The following is a 22,711-nucleotide window of genomic DNA, read 5'->3' on the forward strand; positions in this document are numbered from 1 at the left end:
ATCCCACTTACAGGAACAGATCACGTGATACGTCTTGGTTTTGTTTGCAAATGATTTTTTTTCCTCACATGTTAATTGTTATATGAATGAATAAATTATTAGTTGGAGATGTGTTAGAAAATTGATGAAGTTATTTAAAATAATTTCCATTGTTTGGACTCCATTGTTCATGTAGGGTGTTAGTCATGTAATGAGGTGGTTATGGGCATCGCATACAAGAGGCCTTACAGAGAGGTCCTGTAGCTGCCTAGCACTTGCTGAGTGCCTCCACTAGACTATGTCCAGGAAGAACTATAAAAGAACTCTCTCGTCTCGGTTTCTGTCTCTCTTGCTCTATCTGTCTTCCACTCCTCAGTCACACACACACACCCCATTTGGAGATGTGGGTATTGTTTTATGAGACCTGCTTTTGCTTCTGAGAGGAGGAGTCTCTGGTTACAGAGTTGGTTTGGAATATAGAATGCTTCCTTCGCAGACGTCACTACAGTCAAGTTTCTATTGTACAGCATCTTTGTTAGTGCTACCCTAGACAGTAAATGCTTAGTGGATGAAATACTGAAAAAATAACCTTGAGTTGACCTAGATATCTAGAAATTGTTTAAATTGATAGTTTTAGGAGTGAGTCTGAGAGACAGGTGTGTACGTCAGCAAAGCAAGCGTGCTTTCCTGTTTCATCAGCTGGTTACCAGAAGGGCTTGGGTTTGAAAGGTCTTGGTGAATCATGCTTCCTCATTTCTTAGTTCCCGCTTACTAGGTAAGGCTGACAGTGGCTTCCTGTCCTTACAGCTTGAGAATGCCAGACTGTCCTCAGAGATGAACACTTCCACTGTCAACAGTGCCCGGGAAGAACTGATGGAGAGCCGGATGAGGATCGAGAGCCTCTCCTCACAGCTCTCTAACCTGCAGAAAGAGGTAAGTAGCACCTATCTTTGAGCAGAACTGAGGTGTAACTGGAAGGCTGGCCACCTGTGCCATCGCTGCCTACCTGGTGCCACTTCTCCTTTGTCCCAGATGAGACAGACATATTTTCTCCTGGATTTTCTTTTATATAGTGCTTTCTGGATGATTTTGTGTGTGTGTGTGTGTGTGTGTGTGGTGGTTGTTGTTCATTGCTTAAATGTTGTGAGGCTTTGTGGAGGTGCACACCAGTAATCCCAGCATTAGAAAGGCAGAGATAAGATTGCTGCAAGTTCAAGGTTGGCCGGGGCTACATAATAAGATGCTGCCTCCGAATCTCCCCTCCTCCCCAAAACACCCTTTGTGTGTCAGCAAACCAACCATGCTTTTCCTGTTTCATAACAGTAAGTAACATAAGTGAGGGCTGAGGGAGATCCCGTCAGCTCTGACCTAGTGCTCACTCTGTCACAGGATCCAGAGCTGTGCTGTCTTTCTGTCTGTCTGCCTGTCTTTCTCATCTCTGCAGTACAGCTCCCACTCAGTCACACTTGGAAACCAAAAACATACTCAAATTGTAACTGGTGACTGGTGAAGTGCCTTCTTTCTAAATCCCTGTAGTTGAAATACTTAATGGGTTATGAATTTCTATATTCATTAATAGTCCCTGGCCCCATTGACTTCCTGGTATACCCCAGCGACAAGTGACTGCGTCCCTCCTTGGGCTGACCAGCTGACTTGGTGTTGCCATGCTCCAGATGAAGTGAAGTAGGCCTGGATGTGGCTTCAAGTCAGTTTTATTCTGGATAAAGTGACGCATGCGTGGAACAACACCTGCACTTAGCATTGCCCCTGTCGTTAGTACTGTGGGAAGTAGCCTCAGCCTTTATTTTCCTGAGGGGAGCACATCCGGTTCAAGTTTTATTACACCATTTTATTAGGCAGGGTTTTCTTCCTGTTTGTTTGTTTGTTTTTTGTTTGTTTGTTATTTTTAGCAAAATCTTTTTAGGTATAAAATCACTAGTTGCTGAATTTAGAAACTAAAACAGAAAACAAGTCCCATAGAACAATGTGATAAATCAGTTCATAGAGTTTACATTGTTGCCTTGGGTGCTTATTAACTTGTGTCATAAAACTTTAAATTATTTTAGAATTAGTTTGTTCTGCTAGTATTTTGAAGTTTCACGTAACAATAGACTACCCACTTTATTAAACCACAGACCAGGGTGAGTTTAATTACTTGCCCAGAGGCTTCAGGGTAGCAAATTCCTTCCCAGAATTCCCTTTACGTCTAACTGTCATTGAAAATTATCTTGGGGAAATTTGTTCTCTGTTGCACCATCTGACTTAATCTTCTTGGGCTGCTATAGCAAAATGTTACAAATGACTTCCCCCAAGCTTGAGATGATCTGTCTCCTTCCTCCCGAGCCCTCCTCCCCCATCTCAGGCCCCCATGATTGCTCAGCAAGTACTTCACTGACTGGAAGTACTTCACTGACTGAGTAGCTCCGCAGCCCAGTTCAGGAGCTTGGAATGGCTAAGTCCAGGAGAGAGAGAATGGTGAGTTCCCATCTCATACCCCTAGATGGCGCTCTCCATGTCTTGTGGTAGGAGGGCAAATACAGTGAACTCCCCAGGGCCTGTTTTATGAAAGTGCCAATTGTAGTTTGGAGGCCTCAGCTCTCTCTTGCACTCTTAGCACTGCCAAGTTACAGGAGTGAGATTTTCAACACGTGAAACTGGGGGAACATTAACTGGCACGCTCCTACAAATGGGCCTTCCTGCTCCTGCGATAAATTGATGCCGACCACTCTCCCCGTAAGACACTCCTCACTTCTCCCTGTTTTGTCTGTGTGCCTGTTGCTTCTCTTGAGGCTGCTCTTTGTTTTACAGCTGAGGAGGCCGAGACTTACATAGCAGTGGGTTCTGGGACTTGGAAGCCAGGTTGGGGTCCTCTGAGCTCAGGTTCAGTCTTTAGTTTTGTGCTGTTATTCTCCTTTCTCTACAAGCGCTTCCAGGTTAGTGGCTTTGAACTTTTGGCCTTGGGCTTTCTAGGAGCCTCCCGCCTTAGTGAATAGACAGGTGCCTGCTTTAGCTGGAGTGGGCTTTAGTTTGTCACTCCTGACAGGCTTAACATGAAGAGTACATACTTGCTGGGCAACCTGGGCAGGCTTAAGGCTTTCCCAGCCCTCCTGCCTCACACTCTAAAGTCCTGCAATTTCAGGTGTGTGCCCCTGTGTCCAGTCTAACAAAAAAGGCTTTGAGTGTTTTCAGTCTTGAAAAATAAAGATGTGTTTAAGTTTTCCCTGTTGTACGTCTGAGGGTTGTTGGGTCACTGGAGGTTCATCATGTTGGTGTGGGGCCATAAGAGTTTTCTTCTGCCAGTGTGACCTATGCTCCTGACGGTCTTACAGAAAGACTGAAGCAACCTTTCTAGAAATATTTTTAGAAGACAAGTACAGAGATGATGTTTGGGCACTAGGAATTTCTTAACAGTACTTGGTATTGGTTTGGTCCAAGTCTGCCTGCCTTGCAAGAGTCTGCAGCTGCTTCCAGCACCCAGACTCTGGGAACTGTTACCACATCTGTATCATAACGAGTCAGTATTGCTGTGTTATGAATTGTAAGTAAAACCTGGAGCCTGGAGCTCGGCAGGGGTGGCGCATGCCTTTAATCCCAGCACTTGGGAGGCAGAGGCAGGCAGATTTCTGAGTTCGAGGCCAGCTTGGTCTACAGAGTGAGTTCCAGGACAGCTAGGGCTATACAGAGAAACCCTGTCTCGAAAAACCAAAAAGAAAAAAGAAAAAGAAAAACAAAACAAACCGGGGTCTGGTGTGATGGCGCAGTGGGTGCTAAGAACACTTAGTTCTCTCGTGGAGGATCTGGGTTCAGTTCCCAGGGCCCACAGGATGATTCGGAAACCGTCTAGAACTCCAGTTCCAGGGGATCGGGCACTTTTCTTTCTAACCTTTGTGGGCATCAGGCACTTGTGTCACTTAGTATACATGTGTGCAGGCAAAACTCTCAGATCCATAAAAATAATAAAAGTCAAAGAGCTCATACAACGTCAGGCATGGAGTTGGAGTGCTGAGGCAGGATCTTGGAGGTAGCATAGCTCCATCCTGCCTTTGTGTAGTGGGTACTGCCTTAGGCTAGCTGTGGCTGTCCAGGAATGAGTGGCTTTGGTTGTCAGGTTGGAGCAAGTACCATCTACCCACTGAGGCATTTCTCCAGCCCAGTGCCAATGTTACTCCTTGTTTCGTGCCTCATTCTATCCTCTACCTACGTGGAAATAAATATACGTGGAAAATAAATTGAAGATAAGGTGTTTTAGAAAGGAAATAAAAACAAGCAGAGCCCTTCTGGGGAGTGGATACTCATAGCGCAGTCCTGTGTGTGCAGTGTAGGTTATCTGAGGATGTTGTAGAGTTTTTCCTATTTTATTCTGTCTGCACCAGCTGGCTTGTGTAAGGTCAGAGGACTACTCTCTCCTTTCACCATGTGGGTCCCATGGATGGAATGAACGCTGGTTGTCAGGCTTGGTGGCAAGTGGCTTTTACTGGGTGAGCTATTTTACTGGTCCCATACTGGTTTGATTTTAGATTGATAGTAAAATAGGAACAAGACAGTTCTCCTCTGCCTTACCTGGTTTGTCTGTTGGTAGTAGCATCTTCTTGTATTACCATGGGAGGGACCTTGGTCAAACTCAGAAACTGGCAGTAGCATACTGCTGTTAAGGGACTGTGGTCCATTTGGGATGCACCAGGCCGTAAGATACTCTTCAGCCTGTCTGTCTGCTTTTCACATGATTAGACAGCTTGTGAGTTTCAAGTGCCTGTCTGTCACATCCTGTCAGGGACCACGTGTGAGTAACTGGGAATGTTTGAGTGTAGTAGCATTGGCCGGGTTTATTTAACTGTTAATAGAGGTTGTGGCTTTTCATTTCCTGTTGTCTGGCCCACCCAGACAAGAATGACTAAGCCCCATGTCCTGGAGAGGCGGATCTATACTCACTGAGTGGACTCTGTTATAAAGGGTTTTTCTCCCCGCCCCCTCTTACGCCAGTGTTTGTGTGCAGTTTTTAAATTCAGTGGATTGGCTCACGTGGTTCTGGGGGCCGTGCTGTGAGTTTGAATGCTGTGTGCTTTACTTTTCAGTACTTTAATACTTTTAAATTGTGTGTGTGTGTGTTTATATGTAAACATATAAACACACACACACAGACTTCCTGTGGTGTATGCATGTGTGTACAGATTCCTTTGGGAGGCAGAAGAGGGCATTAGATTCTCTTAGGCTGGAATTCCAAGTGGTTGTGAGGCACTCATTGTACATGCTGGGAATAGAACTTGGAACCATAAGAGCTCTTATCCGCCGAGCCACCTCTCCAGCCTGGCCACCTTTTTTGGGGTGTGGGGTAGGGGTTGTTTTTGTTTTCTTGTGTTGCTGGGGATTGAAGCCAGGGCCTTGGTCATTCTATGCAAGCACTCCACCACTGAGCCAACCCCAGCATCACCTTTACTACCTGGTTCTGTAAGGTTTACCACGTATTTCCTCTGCTGCGATAGAGTCATGATAGAGTCATACGTTTCTCTAAGAAGTTCTGCTTCTTTTTACTGCAGAGTGGAATGTGAATGTAAGATCTGGACACTGTGTACTGCTGTCTCGGCTTCTGGGCCTTCTCCTAGAATAGGTTGTGTGCACACACACTCATTCTCAGACCAGATTGCATACATGAACGTGCAACATAGCTGCAATCTAAATGGTTTTCTATCTAGTGATATATGTATTTATAGAATCTATATTCATCAAGTAGAATTGCTCTATAAAGGCGTTTTCTCCCCTTTAACCAGGAATTTATGCACTTCTCTCAAATCTGATATTACAGAGTTTTGTTTGGTCTTTTCGCATGTATTTGCAAGCTCTCACACCAGGCAGCTTGGCTTTATCATCAAGTTTTTTGCAGAGCCCCATTCTATGTTTAAAAGTTTAGCCTGTATTTGTTACATGAAGTTCAGTAGTACAGCATTTATTGCAATGTCTTCCTTCCAGATTAAGTTTTCCACAGCAGGTCCCTTCTCTGCCACTGGTGCAGGTGTGTGGGATCCTGGGGGCCTTGGCTTCCATTATTCTTTTTTATCTGGTTGTACTTGTCATTTTCTGAGGCCTCTGAAATGAATAATAAGTGAAAAGCCCTAACCCAGTAAGCTACAAGATTTTGAAGTTGAACTTGGTGATATAGGATGTATGACTTTTCATTGTGTATTCCAAATACAGCGTCTATATTTTTGGTAATATTTTATACATCTCTCTGTGTAGCACATGTGCTTTGTGTGTTAACCAAACAGGAGATGATGGGGCCTTCCGATTGAGACTGGTGCATTCAACATGGCAGCCAGAAACCCTTTCTTCTGGTTTTAGAAACTGCCCTTGCAGTTTTTCAGAGTTTTTACACATACTTTTCTGCTCTTCTTGAGAAGGGATGTGCTGGCGTTCTGTAGTTAACTGCCACTGTTGAAGTGAGAACCTTGTAGGAAAGTCAGACGAGGTTTCTAGAGATGTAAACATTTATGTGGCTAATACTGAAATCTTACCTGTATGTTTTAAGCATTAATGTGAGGAATATTTCTTCTGTTACCCAAAACTTTTTTTGGGGGGGGGGGTGTTTCTGTGTGTACCAGCCCTGGCTGTCCTGGAACTCTCTTTGTACACTAGGCTGGCTTTACAGAGTTCTGTCTGCCTCTGCCTCCCTGCTGGGATTAAAGGTGTGCACCATCGCACCGGCCTACCCAAAACTTTAAGAGATGTTTAATACTTTAAGGATTTGGGAATGTAATTAATTGCTCACAGCCATGATCTTTTGGGTTAAGAGTTAGGGCTCCTTTAGGGCTGTATTTGCTTTCTGGTTCAGAAGGTGGTTTAAAGTAGCTGCCTTGTGCTCATGGTGACATGGTCCTAGAAAGTAAATGTGCTCCTTTGACTCTGAAGTCTAGAGCGTGTTTGGAAAGGATTCAAGAATTGGAGGACATGCTTGCTAAGGAGAGAGACAACTCGCGCCGCATGCTGTCTGACAAAGAGAGAGAGATGGCGGAGATCAGGGACCAGATGCAGCAGCAGCTGAGTGATTACGAGCAGCTGCTGGACGTGAAGCTGGCCTTGGACATGGAGATCAGCGCCTACAGGAAACTCTTGGAAGGCGAAGAAGAGCGGTAAGGGGCTTAGGCGACTCCAGGCCGGACAGCTGGTTTGTGTTTTCATGTTATCCCTCCCCCATCTTTCTGGTTTATATATATATATATATATATATATATATATATATATATATATATATATATATATATATGTATATAGATAGATAGATAGATAGATATATCTCCAGTATTTTAGGACTGCTCTAAGTTAAACTTTTCCTTGTGTCTCAGGTATTTACATCAGACATCAACTTTACCTAAGTTCGCTTAGGTAAAGAACAGCCCAACTAGGACATGTCGATCCTGTACAAGGAGCTTAAGCGTTTGCAAGCGTCCTGAGTAGCCCAGTGCATTCTCCAGCATGGAGAAGTATTCTGTCAGTGCACATTTCCAAATGTATTAGGTGGAAGGAAATAACATATTAAATGCTCCCTTTTAAGGAAAACAAAACATTAAAAAGGAGGAAGGCGACCTTGACACTTTTCTGTCATTGGTTTTAACATCAGGCAGTAAGTAGACATAGATCTTGACTTCTCATTACTTTGAGTATCAGGCTGGCCCATTCGTGTTTAGTAGCACAGTGCGAGCTAGATGCTGCTGTGGTTCCTGGCAGAGTGTGACATGCTGAGGGACCCCTTGCTTCACAACTGCTGTGTGGACGAAGCCTAGATGAGTCGGGATGCGTGTACCTCATCCACACCGTCTTCTTTCCCACGTAGGTTAAAGCTTTCTCCAAGCCCTTCTTCCCGGGTGACCGTGTCCAGAGCATCCTCCAGTCGCAGTGTGCGCACCACCAGAGGAAAGCGGAAGAGAGTTGATGTGGAGGAGTCGGAGGCGAGCAGTAGTGTTAGCATTTCCCACTCTGCCTCAGCCACGGGGAACGTGTGCATTGAAGAGATAGATGTTGATGGGAAGTTTATTCGCTTGAAGAACACTTCTGAGCAGGTAAATGAGTCGGCCCATCTCAGGCCTGGCTTTGCAGACTGCCTGGCTGTGGTGGGTAGTAACAGCTACCCATCTTCTGGGTGCTAAAGCCTTCAGTGGCTTGAGATTTCCTTTGTTCTTTCTTAGGTTTGTTTATAGTGGTGATAGGGAGGGTGTCCCTGTGCCATGGCTGGGTGTGGCAGCCAGAGGAATCAATATCTTTCCTTCTACCATGTTGTGTTCAGGAATTGAGCTGATGTTATCAGTGCTGGTGGATGCACCGTTACCATTGAGCCATCCTACCAACCTGAGATTTCCTTTGTTAATCTTTATAAAACTCTGGACCCCTTCACCCCAGACTTGACCAGGCTATCTCATGATGGCTTTCTCTCTCTTATTATTATTATTTTTTAAAAGATTCATTTATTTTTTGTATGTGAGTACATCATTGCTGTCTTCAGACACACCAGAAGAGGGCATCAGATCCCATTACAGATGGTTGTGAGCCACCATGTTGTTGCTGGGAATTGAACTCAGGTCCTCTGGAAGAGAGGTCAGGACTCTTAACCTCTGAGCCGTCTCTCCAGCCCCCGTGATGCCTTCTCAAAATGAATTAATAAGTTTTCCTTAGCTGGTGAAGGTGAAGTTGCAGCTATTAATAAAAGCTTTCTGGAAAAGTATGGATGCAGGCTCAGGTCTGCTGAACTCTCAGAGTTCATGACTGAACATGATCTGCTTTAGATTTATATAGCAATATTGACAACACGATCTCCATCTTGAGAGTTTATGTGAATAGGAAGTATCCACCTCAGGGATTCCTGAGGTTTAGAACTTGGACTTTAGAGAGCTCTGTGGTTCTTTCTGATGGGACTGGGGATGTAGGGTGGTGCTGGAGATAGCAGAGAATGGGGGTGCAGTGGGGAGAATGTAAATTTAAGTGTAAAAATGAAATGTTCGGGGCCTGATAACAATCGAGAGATCACTCCCTGTTGCTGTTTTTAATTAATCTCTACTCACGTCGACCCTGCTACCCACCCCAGTGTTCTGGGTTCCCAAATGAAAGACAAGACAGGCAGACACACACACACACACACACACCACCACCACCACCACCACCACCACCTCTATATTTTAATATGCCTTAAGAGCTTAATAGCTGGGCCACTCCAAAACCTCCACATGGCTAACACACTCCCCTCCGATCTTATGACTTACTAAAATAATCTATATTCCATCTCTGCTGCCCTAGACCCAGTCTGCCCACCTGCCCACTCCGCCCCTGGGCTGCTCTTCCCAGCTCTTACTTGTTGGCTGTTTCTGTCCTGCACTTTTTAGGTGTGGCAGCTACTCCTCTCCTGTCATGGTAGCTAACTCCATCCTCTAGGTCTCTTGCCCAGGAATCCTAAAAGTCCTGCCTCTGTCTGCCTGCCCAGCCATTGACCCCCGGCAACTTCATTTACCAATCAAAACCAACTGGGGGCAGGGGCCCTCGTGTCTTACGTGTGGACTTGTGGATTCTCTTGCAATTTTGGAGACCATATTAGCATAATACAAGCAACATTAGGCTAAATCCACAGCGCCCTTTCTTACTGGGCTATTAGAACTACTGTGTGTATATGCATTTAAATAAGTCCAATAGATAGCACAGGCAGTTCCAGGGGGTCTGGGCTCTGGGGCCGGCTGGCCACAGCTTGGAAACAAGAGAAGCTCTTGCCTCATCCTGATGTTTCCAGATTCCAGAGGCACCAGGCATGTGCGGCTGGTGTGTGCCTTGTGGGAAGCCTTCCTACTCTGCTGTCTCCATGGCTCCTCACTGGACAGGCGGGGCTGGGGCAGATAGTGGGCAGCCAGGGCTGGCGTATTGATTGTTTCTTTGACTCGGCTTTACTCCCTCAGGAACAGCTTATTCTGGGCAAAGCTGGCATATGCAAGAGACAAAAAAAATCTTGTCTTTGCTAGTCCTAAGTGTCTGATTTAAAAACAGAAAGCTGTCAGATCATAGGAGTTTTGTTTGTGGTTTCGAGGGCTGGCTTGTGTTGTAAATTCTTAAGGACCCATCTAATTGAGCAGTGACCGTGATCCTTGCTTGTAATTTTCATCTCTCCTCAGTTTTGTCCCCTTTAAAATTCAGACCCTTCCTGGTGGGTGCGGTGTTGAGGACGTTGCTTTTTGCAAAGAGCCTGTCTGGGGTCATGGATTTGATTATTTCATAGTTCTCTGTATGTGTGAAGTAACCTTGTTATATTGTGTTTTGTGACTAGGATCAACCAATGGGAGGCTGGGAGATGATCAGAAAAATTGGAGACACGTCAGTCAGTTACAAATATACCTCAAGATATGTGCTGAAGGCCGGCCAGACTGTCACAGTAAGTGAGCTCAGTCAATCATTTATTTTCTTAATTACAGATAAGGTAGTTGTAACAAAAACTAAAACAACAGTTTGACTGAAAGAGAAGCATTTTAGAAATGGTCTTTAAAATGCCTTTGTATTAGTAGGGTATGTGTGCTGTGAAATATTTAAAAATTCTGCCTTAGAGCAGTGAAAAGAATTGATATTTGGATGATTTTGTCTGTTTAGTTGGGTATAATAAAATAGTTGCTTCCTGACTGATCCTCGCAGCCTCGTGCATTCAAGGATTCTGCATGGCATCAGGATCTGTAGGAAGCCAACACCAGCATCCACCTAAAACAACAGCTGCCTAAACTGCCTTGGATAAGCTTTCATGTTTTGCTATCTTGTCGCTCCATTTCACCCTTAGCTGTTTTCAGGGTTGGAGTTGGAGGCTTGCCTTTCTAACAAAGGTCATTCAGTAGTAGTCAGTAGTAGTCAATAATAGTCAGACGTAGTTGGTTGTACATGCCTTGCACCTCTAACCACTTGGGAAGCTGAGGCAGAGCATTGCAAGTTCAAAGCCACCCTAGCATTAGCAATACTTTGTCATCTTGGGCTGGGAGATGGACCAGTTAAGAGCACTTGCTGCAGCTCCAGCCCGTGAAATCCCAACATACAAGGGAAAGGCCCTGGCTAAGCAGCCATTGCATTAGCATTTGATAGCTATGGGAAAAGAAGACTCAGTTTCCTCTAATGATGTGACTCCTGATAGTCTGATCCCACTGCAGGGGTGGGCTTCAGTCCCAAAATAGGCAGGGCAGCACAAACCAGACTTGGTGGGGAAAGAAGAAAAAAGTCATCTCAAAGTTAGAAGGGAATGGCTGGGAAGATGGTGAGGGTGGAAAGGGGAGGAGCTAGGATAAGGCGTGAATGTGCTCAGAGTACGTTATATGAAAATCTCAAAGAATTAATACAGATAATTGGAAGAAAACAAAAAAGCCAGGCTTTAATTTAACAGCACATGCCTTTAACCCTAGGGCTTGGGAGGCAAAGGCAGGTAGATTTCTGAGTTTATGGCTAGCCTTGTCTACAGAGCAAGTTCCAAGATAGCCAGGACTATACACAGAAAAGCCTGGTTTTGAAAAACCAAACAAAATACCCACTGGCTGCTCTTGCAGAGGACCAGTTTAAGTTCCAACACCCACTGTGGGTGGTTCAAAAATCACTCTGAATTCAACGCCACGGGACCTGATACCCTCTTCTGGACTCTAAAGGCACCCACCTACAGAAATGTACAAAGAAATCCTCTTTTGGGATATGACCCTGGTATTGCCCAGAACCTGCTTTTGGCCTAGCTTCGTGAGTTTATCAGTGTGGAGAGATGGCTAACTGGCATTCTTAGCTCTTACTCCGACTAAGCTCTGTACTGACCTGCTCTAAAAGACCACATTTTAAACAGTTATGTATTGAGTTTAGAGAAGTATGCATCTTAGAGCAAACAAACGCTTCCTTCTTTTTCACTTATTAGCAGGATAATGTGTTAACTTTGGATTTCAAAGAAGGCATCTTCATCCTTGAAGGATGTATATGTGACTGCTCCATTGTCTTTATGGGTTCTTTGAAAAAAAAGCAAGTGCAGCTGGGTGTGGTGAATACATACCTGTCTCCTTGTACTAGGGAAGTAGAGATCTGGAGTCTAAGGTCATTCATAGCCCAACAGTTAGAGGCCAGCTTGGACAACTTGAGACACTATATCCAGAAAACAAAAGGTGCCCACCTATATATCGCCCCCTTGTGGTTTGTTTTGGTTTTTTCAGATGAGGTCTCTGTAACCTTGGCTGTCTTCCTAGAATAGACCAGGCTGGCCTGGAGCTCATAGAGATCTGTTTGCCTCTGCCTCCTGAATGCTGGGAGTAAAGGCTGTCACTTCATACTTCTTCCCTTCTCGGGTCTCCCTGTACAGCCCAGGCTGACTTTGAAGTGATCACAACCCTGTCTTAGTCTCCCACATGTTTATAATTTTGATCAGTACAAACCTTAATGTTGAAGATCAAAGGCTCAAAATTCAGGTTAGAACTTCTCTACAGTATAGAGAGCTTTGACATCTCTTTGAAAACAGTAGGTGTTAATTTTGTAATAATGAGTGAAAATGAGAACAAATATCCTAACTGCTCTATTCTTTGGTAATTATAGTGAGAGAAGATTGCTTAGTTCTATTATAAGTCTTAGGGAAACTGCATAGTGTATTTAAGTTTGGTATTTTACTTCAGAAGGCTTAGATTAGAATCTTTGTCTCATGATGTGGAGCCGTTATGCCACTCATCCGCTTTTCCTCTGGGTGTACTGCCCAGAGACTAAAGCGACTGCTCCTGGAGGTGTTTTTACAGAAGAACGGATCCCAGGAGATAACGCAGTACATTTTTTCTTTAGTAGATTGTATTGTGTGTGATCAGATTTTTGGGACATGGTAGTGAGGGAGATTTCCCAATGACATTGTTCAAGGCGAATTGCAAGGATCAGTTTAAAGATTCAACAGAGATGAAAGCACTATGTATGCCTTTAAAAAGGAATTCTTACAGTTTAAAAATTTACAAAGTTGTAGAATTAATTATGGGGTTGCAGTTAGTCTGTTGTGTTTAGAATATCATATCAAAGCAGAGCTTTTAGTCTCAGCCCCAGGAAGCAGAGGCAGGGAGGGTCTGAGTTTGAGGCCAGCTTCATTTACAGAGTTCTAGGGCAGCCAGGGCTACACAGGGGAAACCCTGTCTCAAGAAACAAACAAAACCAAACCAAAATGTAGAATATCATTTCAATACAAAAATTATTAGGTACGTTAACTTGCTCCTAAGCCTTTGCAATCTGGGGTGCACTGCACATCTGTTACTTCTGGGGTGCACTGCACATCTGTTACTTGATTAGCCCCCTAGCTCCCTTTCAGGACTTGAGCAGCCTTGCTCGGATGTGTTAGTCTCACACTAACCCAACCATGCGATTCCACATAAATAGTGAGGAGTATTGCCAGGACTTGGACTGAGCGTGCTGCTCTGTGTCTGAAAGCTGCCCAGGTCCTGTTCCGTTTTTCAGTTTTCTCCTGGTAAATGCCCCTTTCTGTCTGTAATGCTCATGGAAGATCTGGCTTTTCTGTCCAGAAGTCGAGAAGTAACTCACTTTCTCTGAGTCAGCCCCTTGTGGGCTTTAGGACTCTAAGACCAAGCCCACCTGCTGCAGGAGAGGAAGCTCACAGCCTGTTATTTTCCGAAGACAGGAAAGTGACTTAAAGGGAGGAGGGATTGTTGGTCCCAGAGATTCACAGACTTCCTCCATAAGCCTGGGCTTGTCCTTGGCATTTTTGGTATCAACCAAAATATTCTATAACCAGTTACAGATTTACAACCAGTTGTGCTTAATCCTACCTCGTTTGTTGTTTATTCACCGGCTTGTTTGTTTCTTTGTTTCTTGCTCTGTAGGATTAGGGTTGATTGTATCTGCCTCTGAGGGACAGACCTCAAAAGCACAATGATTTGTCTAGGATTTAAACCTAGGATTTCGGTCCCCCTTCCTCCTTTAAGGATGAAGTCTGTGTGTCTGTGTCCTCTGTAAGGTTGTGTGTTTCACAGGCATGCACCCGCCCAGAGAGGCTGACTCTAGATCCCCTGAAACTAACGTCAGGTGTGGTCAGGAAGCAACCTGATAGAGGTTCTGAGCATCGTTAGGTGTGGTCAGGAAGCAACCTGATAGAGGTTCTNAGCATCGTCAGGTGTGGTCAGGAAGCAACCTGATAGAGGTTCTGAGCATCGTCAGGTGTGGTCAGGAAGCAACCTGATAGAGGTTCTGAGCATCGAACCTGGGCTGGGCTCTCCACAAGAGCTGCACGCTTCGCGGCCGAGCTCGTTCCCCCTCTGTACCTGGGTTTTCTATTCTACCTGTTTCCCTCTGCCAAAAATACATAAAAAATGGCAGAATTTCCATGCTGATGAGGGGAATGTATTTTTTCCTTTGGCTTATTTCAATAGCAATCATATTTTACCTGCAACATTTCCTGCATTCTTTGTGGAGCATAATCTGAGATGGGCTGGGGCACTGTGACACTATGTCTGCCTGGGGATGAGACACTGTTTCTGAATATTTCAGATAGACTAAGTTGTTAGGAGGTTAATTTCTGTTGTTGAAATTGGAGTTGTGTGTATGTGTGCTTGTGTATGTGTGTGTGTGTGTGTGTGTGTGTATGTGTGTGTGTGTGTATGTGTTCGCTGAAGGGTGGCCCATGAAGCCCATAAAACAATTGATAATGCTACTGTTTCATAGTGAGCCCACTCCTTTGCATTGGCTGTCAGTCTACCAGCAGTCCCGCCCATTGTAGGTACTATTGGTGCTTTATTTTTGTGAATGAAGAAAATAAGGAAATTTGTTCTAGGTTAGCTGCTTTGAGGAATAGCTAGGCCAGAGTGTGGCAGCTTTATTTTAGGTGCTTATGTGTCCATATGCCTGTCCTATGAGGAAGTTGAAAGCTTACAGTCTCTGAGTGGTAGTGACCTCACACAGCTCTCAGCAAAACAGCTGGGCAGAGTCGTCAGGCCACTGGAGGTGAGAATTAAGTCTCATCACGTTGCTGGACTTGAACGTGAGCGCTGGCTTCTGGCTGGCTGATGGTGTCCTTTCCTTTTTCAGGTGTGGGCTGCAAATGCTGGCGTCACAGCCAGCCCTCCAACTGACCTCATCTGGAAGAACCAGAACTCTTGGGGTACTGGAGAAGACGTGAAGGTTATATTGAAGAATTCTCAGGGAGAGGTACGACCGCATTTCACCGGAAGGTTCACTGAGTGATTTCTTATCAGAAATCCCATTGAAATGTGAAGTGACTGAGACTTTAGTCAGACGGACTAAGGCTGCCAAGTAATAGACACCGAGAAAACGGACACACCACACATTTGAAAAATCGTGTCTCATAGGGTATTGATTTATTCACACAGGGTCCAATTTCCCTGGGCAGGTTCTGTCTCCACTGCGCATTGGCTTTGGGACCCTAAATAATTTTACCTCTGAATGTTCATATTTTATCAAACAGAATCTGCTGCTGTGTGTTTACCTGGTAAATGCGTATACTGTTAACCTAGTAAATTGTTGTCAAACTTCCTAGTTCTTGGGGCTCAGGAAACTAAGTGTAAGATTGTGGCATGTATCTTTTTGGCATGTTCAACCATGTTAGTTGTAGAATTCTTGTCAAAGAACAATGGCTGCATTTGATGTTTGATGTAAGGAGTCAGGTTCTATATTATGATGCTGTTTGGCTGTAGTAGCACAGACTTTAATCCCAGCACTTGGGAAGCAGGAGGCTCTCTGAGTTTGAGGGCAGCCTGGCCTACAGAGTGAGTTCCAAGACAGCCAGGGTTACACAAAGAAAAACCTCTCTCTTGATAAACAATGACAGAACAGCTCACCATAATGCTGTTGTTTTGGTTAGAATAGTGATGCACATGTTCTGAGTGTCTGAAAAGACTGGCTTTGCAGAGCCTGGCTCAGGCTATAGCCTCCTTAGGCCTGTTGCACTAACTCAAGCCACACACAGCCATCTCAGCACCTAGTTTGGTTTACAGAATGTGCTTGAATGTGTTTCACATTGATGGATATGCATTGAAGAAGCCATGCAACACTGTCTTTGGGGTTTCTTGGTCTTTTGTTTTAAACCAGGGGCTTTGTTAAATTTCAGATGGTTCCTACTGAAGCAATTAATTCCACTGTGGAGTTCTGTGTTGAATGACCTTTGAACTAGACAGTACTCATGCTAGCTGCTTAAACTTGGCAGCTTTTGCCCACCTCGGCATTCTCTGCAGGAAAGTTATCGGTGCTTGGACGTTTTAGTAGAAAATGGAAATAGTATTTCGTGCTGCACTTAAAAGAATGACCAGAGCTGTTTCTGTACCGTGTGCATTTGAGCTCAGTGGTCTGCTACTAGGAGTTGGTGCCAATCCGTCCAGGTTCTACTTCCTGATGGAGTGAAAGGTGCTGTCTTGGCCTTCCAACTCCCCAGGTGGTCCTGTTGCCCCTATGGTTGTCCCTGTGGTTAGAACAGCTGGCTCTACCTTTGTTTTATTCAGCATTTATTTAGCACCTTTTCTTTGCCAGCAGCCAAGATGTTTAAGCAGAATTCACGTTGAGTTTTATAAAGAATTTAGTATGCCAAATCACTTGCACAGAATTTTCAGAAGAGACTAGGATAAAAAGCATTAGAAACTTCTCAGCAGGTATTTTAAATTGGATACCAGTAGCTCCCCTGCAGGAAAAATTGAAGGTCTACTAACTGCTGCTAATTATGCAAAATTCACTAGCTAAAGCTGCCGATGAAATGGCTTTAAAAAAGCCTCCCTTAGCCTTCTGGTTTGAAGTCTCCTGTGTTGCTTTTAGGAGGTTGCTCAGAGGAGCACAGTCTTCAAAACCACCATACCCGAAGAGGAGGAGGAGGAGGAAGAGCCCATCGGAGTGGCTGTGGAGGAGGAGCGTTTCCACCAGCAGGTACGGTTTTCATGGTAGTAGTAGAATTGCCCAAAAGCCTGTTTGGGTTTCCTTCCTGTATTCAAGCCCAGCCAGTGCCATCCCCCTGCTGCAGCGCACACTTCCCTCACCGGTGGTGCACAGAGCAACAGACTTGGATGCAGCAGAGAATGGTAGCCCTTTACCGTTTCTTTCTTTGTCAACTTTTAGCCTTTGTCTTCTGTTTTCTGGTTAGATAATATGTTGTGTTGAACATGTATATAACTTACAAAAGCATAGATTAGATCAAATGCCGAACAAAGCCTTATTGGACTCTGAAAAGTTTATGTTGCTAAATGAGAACAGCATTCACATAGCAGAAAACAAGACCCAGAGCCACATTGAGCTTCAGTGTGGAGCCAAGTTCATTGCTGTTATGAAGCCGCCATTCACTAAGTGGTTGCAAGGGTTCAGCTGATACCTGGGCTTCGCAGAACCCCAGTTAAACTCCAGCTAAACCCCAAGTTCTGGTTTAACTAATTAATTTTGGGAAAAATGTTAATATAACTAATGAGCCTTCAGTTTATATTCTGCCCTGTAACAGTGTAGAAACTGTTGAGTGATCATTAGTTTGCCTCTTCCTTTCTCCATGTCTCCATGTTTGTAATTTAGGTTGGCCTTGTGTCTTAGTCACTGGTGCTGGGAAGAGATTCCATGGCCAGGGCAACTCTTAGGGAAGCAGGCACAGTGCTGGAGCAGCAGCTGAGAACTATGTCCTCATCCTAGGCAGAGACATCTCAAAACCCACTCCCAGTGACACACTTCTCCAACAAGGACACACCTCAGTCCTTCTAATCTTTATAAATGGTGCCACTCTCTGGTGACTAAGTCTTCAAATACATGAATATGAGGCACATTCTTAGTCAAACCACCTCTTGCCCTTAGCAGACTTCATGTGTGCAACCCCATTTGTGTATTCACTTGAGGTGGGATTTTATTTCATCTGGATGCCTTGTTATTTTGCTGGCATAGTTTACCAAGTATGTTATGGTCCTACCCTCAATGGAAACTCGAAACGACTGGAAGATGACATTTGAGACAAGTGATCTGATGAGTCCTGCTGCTCAGACACCGGGGAAGGCCTTAGCGGCCTCTGGTGTCATTATAAACAGCTATGAGAAAGGCACTTGGACAGTGGTGGAGGATAGGATATTTGGGCGTTAGAGAAAGAACAGCTGATAGTGTTTGAACTGTCAGTAGAATACACTGAAGTTGGGCTTAAAACAGTTTTTAACTGATGATTCTTTGGTTTGATTGAGGTTGATTAGGGCTGAAAGTAAGTCCTCTTCCTTCCAGTGTGGTTCAGCCCAGCCGCTTTACAGAATAGCAGCTTCTGAAAGCGGGCCTAGAACCTAGAGGCACTGAGGAGAAGGCAAGCCGGCTCCTTGGTGGAAGGAGGGATGGAGAGTTATGGGATGTTTGTCAGTTTTAGGAAACTCCCCTGCCATTGTCACGATGGAGAGCCACCAAGCACAGTGCAGGTGATCTAGTGCCCTTGGGACTGATAACTAGTTAGCAGCGGGTCACAAGTCACACAAGGAGTGAGTTTTGGTAGGCAAGTGACACTGAGCAATGTCCCAGCTCTTTACAGGATTAAACCTTTTTGTCTTGTGTGTCTGAGTGTTTTTCCTGCACTTGAGTACACCTAACCATGCAGGATCTGTGGAGGCCAGAAGGGGGCATAGGATTCCTGGAACTACATTAGAGAGTCAAACCCAAGGCCTCCTAGAGAGCAGCTGCTGCTCTTAACCACGGAGCCATCTAATTTACCTCTCCAGCCCCCGCTGCAGCTCTTTAAAAAAAAAAACAAACCACTGTTTGTAGAATTTTTCTTATTAAGATTAGATCTTGCTATGTCTGTGACCTCGGCTGGCCTGAGTTTCTATTTTAAGTGAGAAATTCTTAACTGTTTACAGGCCTAGTCCAGCTTTTATTTGTTTTCTGGGGAAAACTGGTATAGTTAGAGTGGCAGCTCAGTTGTGGTTTGTTGAAGTGAGCCCTTAGAGAATGCTGGAAAGCGGGAGGCGTGAGCTGGCTCATTTCAAGTAGGGAGTGCAGCGCTTTAGTGACTGTGGGAAATGGCTGGCCTTTAGAACAAACACTGTAACATTGCTGGTACTGACTTTCCTTCTGTTTCCCCTCTCAGGGAGCCCCAAGAGCATCCAATAAAAGCTGTGCCATTATGTGAACTTGTCAAGACACGGTCGGTCTTCCTCAAGCTAGAAGCATGGAGTCCTGTATACAGTGCAGAGCCTTCTCAGAAGCACATGATATTTTTGTATTTCCTTTATGTGAATTTTTAAGCTGCGAATCTGATGGCCTTAATTTCCTTTTTGACACTGAAAGTTTTGTAAAAGAAATCCTATCCATACACGTTGTAAGATGTGAATTATTGACACTGAGCTAACTGTACTGTTTGGAAAGGGGCCCTCAAGTTTTTGGCATTTTTCTTTCCTTTTTGTATGTGTGTATGTAATTTTTTTTTTTTTAAAGTTCTTTTAAGAGGGGACAAGGAGGGTAAGAAAACCACTGCGTGTCCAGGCATAATTGAAGCTTGCTCTCCCTAGATGGGCGGTCTGCTCTCGACCCTTCTCTGCTCTATATAAAATGGTGCTGTGCGGGAGGGAGGGAGGGGGGAAAGCAGTTTTTCAATATATGAACTTTTGTATGGAATTTTTTTGTAATAAGTGATCAAGGTTACAAAATTTTTTTTTAAATAGAAAAGAGAAGAAAAACTTTGTAAGAAGGCAGTATTAATCTAGTCATCATGTACGCACTCTGGATGGAGGTTCCACAGAGCTGTTGGATGGTCAACTGCTTCTCTTACATTTTGGATTCATGAGGGGAACGGGGCAGGCGGGGTGAGGGTGGGGGAAGGCTTTCTCTTCAAATTCGCTAGTTGAGTTTTTAAGATAGTGTAACATGCTTACATTTCTTATCCGACATTAACAAATAAAACGCTGTTTTCCTATTAATCTACTGTTCTTTTTAACCCTTTAAACCAGCAGGTCTCAGCCTGTGGGTTGTGACCCCTTGGGGGGGTGACTGGCCCTTTTAAAGGGGCCACCTAAGACCACCAGAAAACACAGATATTTACAGTATGACTTATGACAGTAGCAAAGTTAGAAACTTTGAACTAGCAATGAAAATGACTCTATGGTCGGGGTCACCACAGCATGAGGAACTGTGTTAAAGGGTGCAGCATCAGGAAGGCTGAGAGCCGCAGCTTTAGGCAGAGTAGAACTGTTGTCGTTTCGATTGGCTCACGTGAACTGGGCTTCTCAGTGATGTTTTACAATTGAGGAAGATAGATGAACGCTCAGACTCCTCGGTGTTCTGTTGGCAGGTAACTCTGTTCAGCATATCAAAAGTGGCTTTCTCCAGGAAAACCGCAGATGAAGAAGAAACAAAGTGGATTGCCTTGATATTGAAGGAGAAAAGATTTTGGAGTCTGCTTCTTACTCCTGTTTAAAATAAAAAAGGGAAAGAAATTCATTAGGAATCTTAGGTGAGGAACTGAATGGGCGTGGTCAGGAAAGCGCTGGGGCAGGCAGGCATCTGCCACCGGTGGTGGTCTGATCTTGGTGGTCTGACCGCCAGGGCTTCGTTGGTTGTGGACTTGAGGGGTTTCTCTCCTGTGATTGCTTTAGTAGAGACCATTCATCTTGTAGGAGCAGAACATCGGAAGTCTCCCAAGAATACACAGAAGACATTTCAGAAGCTAACCCAAAGCCAGTGTTTGCTCTCCTCTTAAAATATTCCTGCAGTAAGCTGTGCAAAGACTTCCAGCTTTCACTTGAAAATAACTCACAAAGCCCCAAATTACTGCGCTGCACAGATTTACAGCGTGCACTGGTGCTGTCGCAGACACAAGATAAATGCCGGGTCAGAGATCCTGTCTGCCGAAGCAGATGAAATGATAACTTCTCACCACAGATTTATCCTCCGAATGGCGATAGGGAAGGCAGCTAGCTGTATGCGCCTGTGAAACATTTACCACAAGAGGGGGTTCTTGTCATCAAAGTTAACCCGAGGTTCCTCACCACCGGATTAATTATGCTATAAAACCCAACGTTTTAGACGCTAAGGGGGAGAAATGGCAGCTGTAATAGAGTAGAATATTGTGTGATCTGGTGAAATTTATAGTAAAAATCCAGGATTCAATTAACCAGAGTAGTTCGGAGCTTCTGGCCACTTTGAGGGATCCACTGCTGTAAGCCTGTCCTGAGGACTTGAAGCCCTGAGGACTCCCCTGCCTGTAGCTCCATCAATGGAGGCTGGGCAGAGGACACACACGGACACAGTTTAAACTTACCCTTCTAACAAGTGAGACCTCGCTTCCTCCCCTGCGTCACCTACTGTCTGTTTTGACCTCCATGGTTTGTTTCCTTCCATTCCTCTGACGTGGGTCTCATCTCATCTAAGACAGTCCTGCATGTTCCTGTTGGAGACCATGTCACCTTTGTTCACTCACAGTTCCTCCAGCCGAGGAACCTCTCCTTCCTGGTCGTTTGACTTCTCTGGGCTGTGTTCTTGGTGAGTGCTTCATGCCCACTTCCCTGATCCTGCACTGTCCATCTTGGGAGTTTCTGATTTCATTGGCTTTGCCTCTGAAGTCGCCTGTGCTTCTCTTGGGGAGGGAGGAGTGGGGGGAGGAAGGGAGAGCGCTAAGCAGGAGGATAGCCTTGGTCATTCTTCTCTGGAGCTGCCAACCTTGTCTTGAGATGGGTGCTCTCCCGGGGACCTGACCTAGCCCCAAAACCCCAAGGATCCTCCTGCCCACCCCCCCAACCCCAGCTCTGGGGTTGTGAGTATGCATGGTCCTGTCCAGTTCTGGATGTAGGTTCTGGAGATTGGACTCCGGTCATTGTGTGAGCCATAGCCTTAGTCCACTCTTTAAAAAAAAAATTTTTTTTAAAGAACATTTCTTTCATTATACATTTTATTCTTTGAATCATTGATGTAATCGTCTCAGTCATTCTGTTACATTGAGTTTTGGGGTACCTATTTTTAAGTTATAGGTACATTTGTTGACTTCCTAATAGGTGGTTTGGTTCTTGGGAGCTTAGGGTTGTAACCATTCCTCTGCAGTAGTGGCTATTTTGTTAGAAATCCTCGAGTTTTCATGGTATCAGACCCGCACCATCCCTACGAAACAAGCCTTAGCTGCTTCTATTTAATCAGACTTAGAGTGGGAGAGAGGGCTTGTCTGTGACATTTTAATGTAATTGTCATATACACACCCCTGTGCATATTTTCGAGGTGTGATTATCCTGTCTTGTAAGCCCATTGACTTCTGCACCATTCTCACGTTGAAGAAGTTTATTTGAACATCTCAGCTGTGCGTTTTAAAATGAGAAAAGATCTTCCTCTGCACCTCTCATGCCGTAGCTTGTGCTTCAGAAGGCTCTGGGTGGAGGGGAGTCTCTGAAGCAAGGGTTTGATATTTTCAGGCCATCCCTAGAATTTTGACACTGGTGCTGTCCTGCTGCCTGAGGCAGTGGTATCAATAGAGGCGTGATTTAGAATTCTGTATCTTTTGTTTGGCTGCCTTCTGAAAGCATGATGAGGCAAATTGAATGGGAAGGAAACTTCCTAGGGAAAGTAGAAATATTTAGAGAAGCTGTAGTTCACGTTGTTGGAGGATCGGAGTTCCACTTTAATAAGTGTGTGGAAGGGACAGCAAAGTCACGGGGTGTGGTTCTGGGACTAGAAGCTGGGCTGGTTTGGAGGGTCAGGCTAAGGCCAGAGAACAGTAGGAAGAGAGGACAAGGAGCTTTACCAGCTTGTCCTGGAGACCAAATCGCCCCACTTCCTCCTGCTCACTCCCACAGGGATGCTTTCT

The 22,711-nt window shown here is 44.8% G+C and overlaps 1 protein-coding gene across 2 annotated transcripts in view; it reads left to right on the plus strand.

Moving 5' to 3' along the window:
• Lmnb1 (lamin B1) overlaps positions 1-19,841 on the plus strand; it is a 42,687-nt gene extending 22,846 nt beyond the window's left edge. The window contains exons 5-11 of one of the 2 annotated variants that reach the window (XM_021150337.2): positions 787-912; positions 6,880-7,100; positions 7,802-8,027; positions 10,268-10,372; positions 15,007-15,126; positions 16,741-16,848; positions 19,013-19,841. In XM_021150337.2, coding sequence (XP_021005996.1) covers positions 787-912; positions 6,880-7,100; positions 7,802-8,027; positions 10,268-10,372; positions 15,007-15,126; positions 16,741-16,848; positions 19,013-19,054 — 948 coding nt within the window. In that variant the 3' untranslated portion in view covers positions 19,055-19,841. The remainder of the gene's footprint in view (positions 1-786; positions 913-6,879; positions 7,101-7,801; positions 8,028-10,267; positions 10,373-15,006; positions 15,127-16,740; positions 16,849-19,012) is intronic. The other variant, XM_021150338.2, reaches the window with a different exon arrangement.
• The last annotated feature ends 2,870 nt before the right edge of the window (positions 19,842-22,711 follow it).

This window comes from Mus caroli, chromosome 18 (genome assembly GCF_900094665.2).
Source record: "Mus caroli chromosome 18, CAROLI_EIJ_v1.1, whole genome shotgun sequence".
Lineage (NCBI taxonomy): Eukaryota > Metazoa > Chordata > Mammalia > Rodentia > Muridae > Mus > Mus caroli.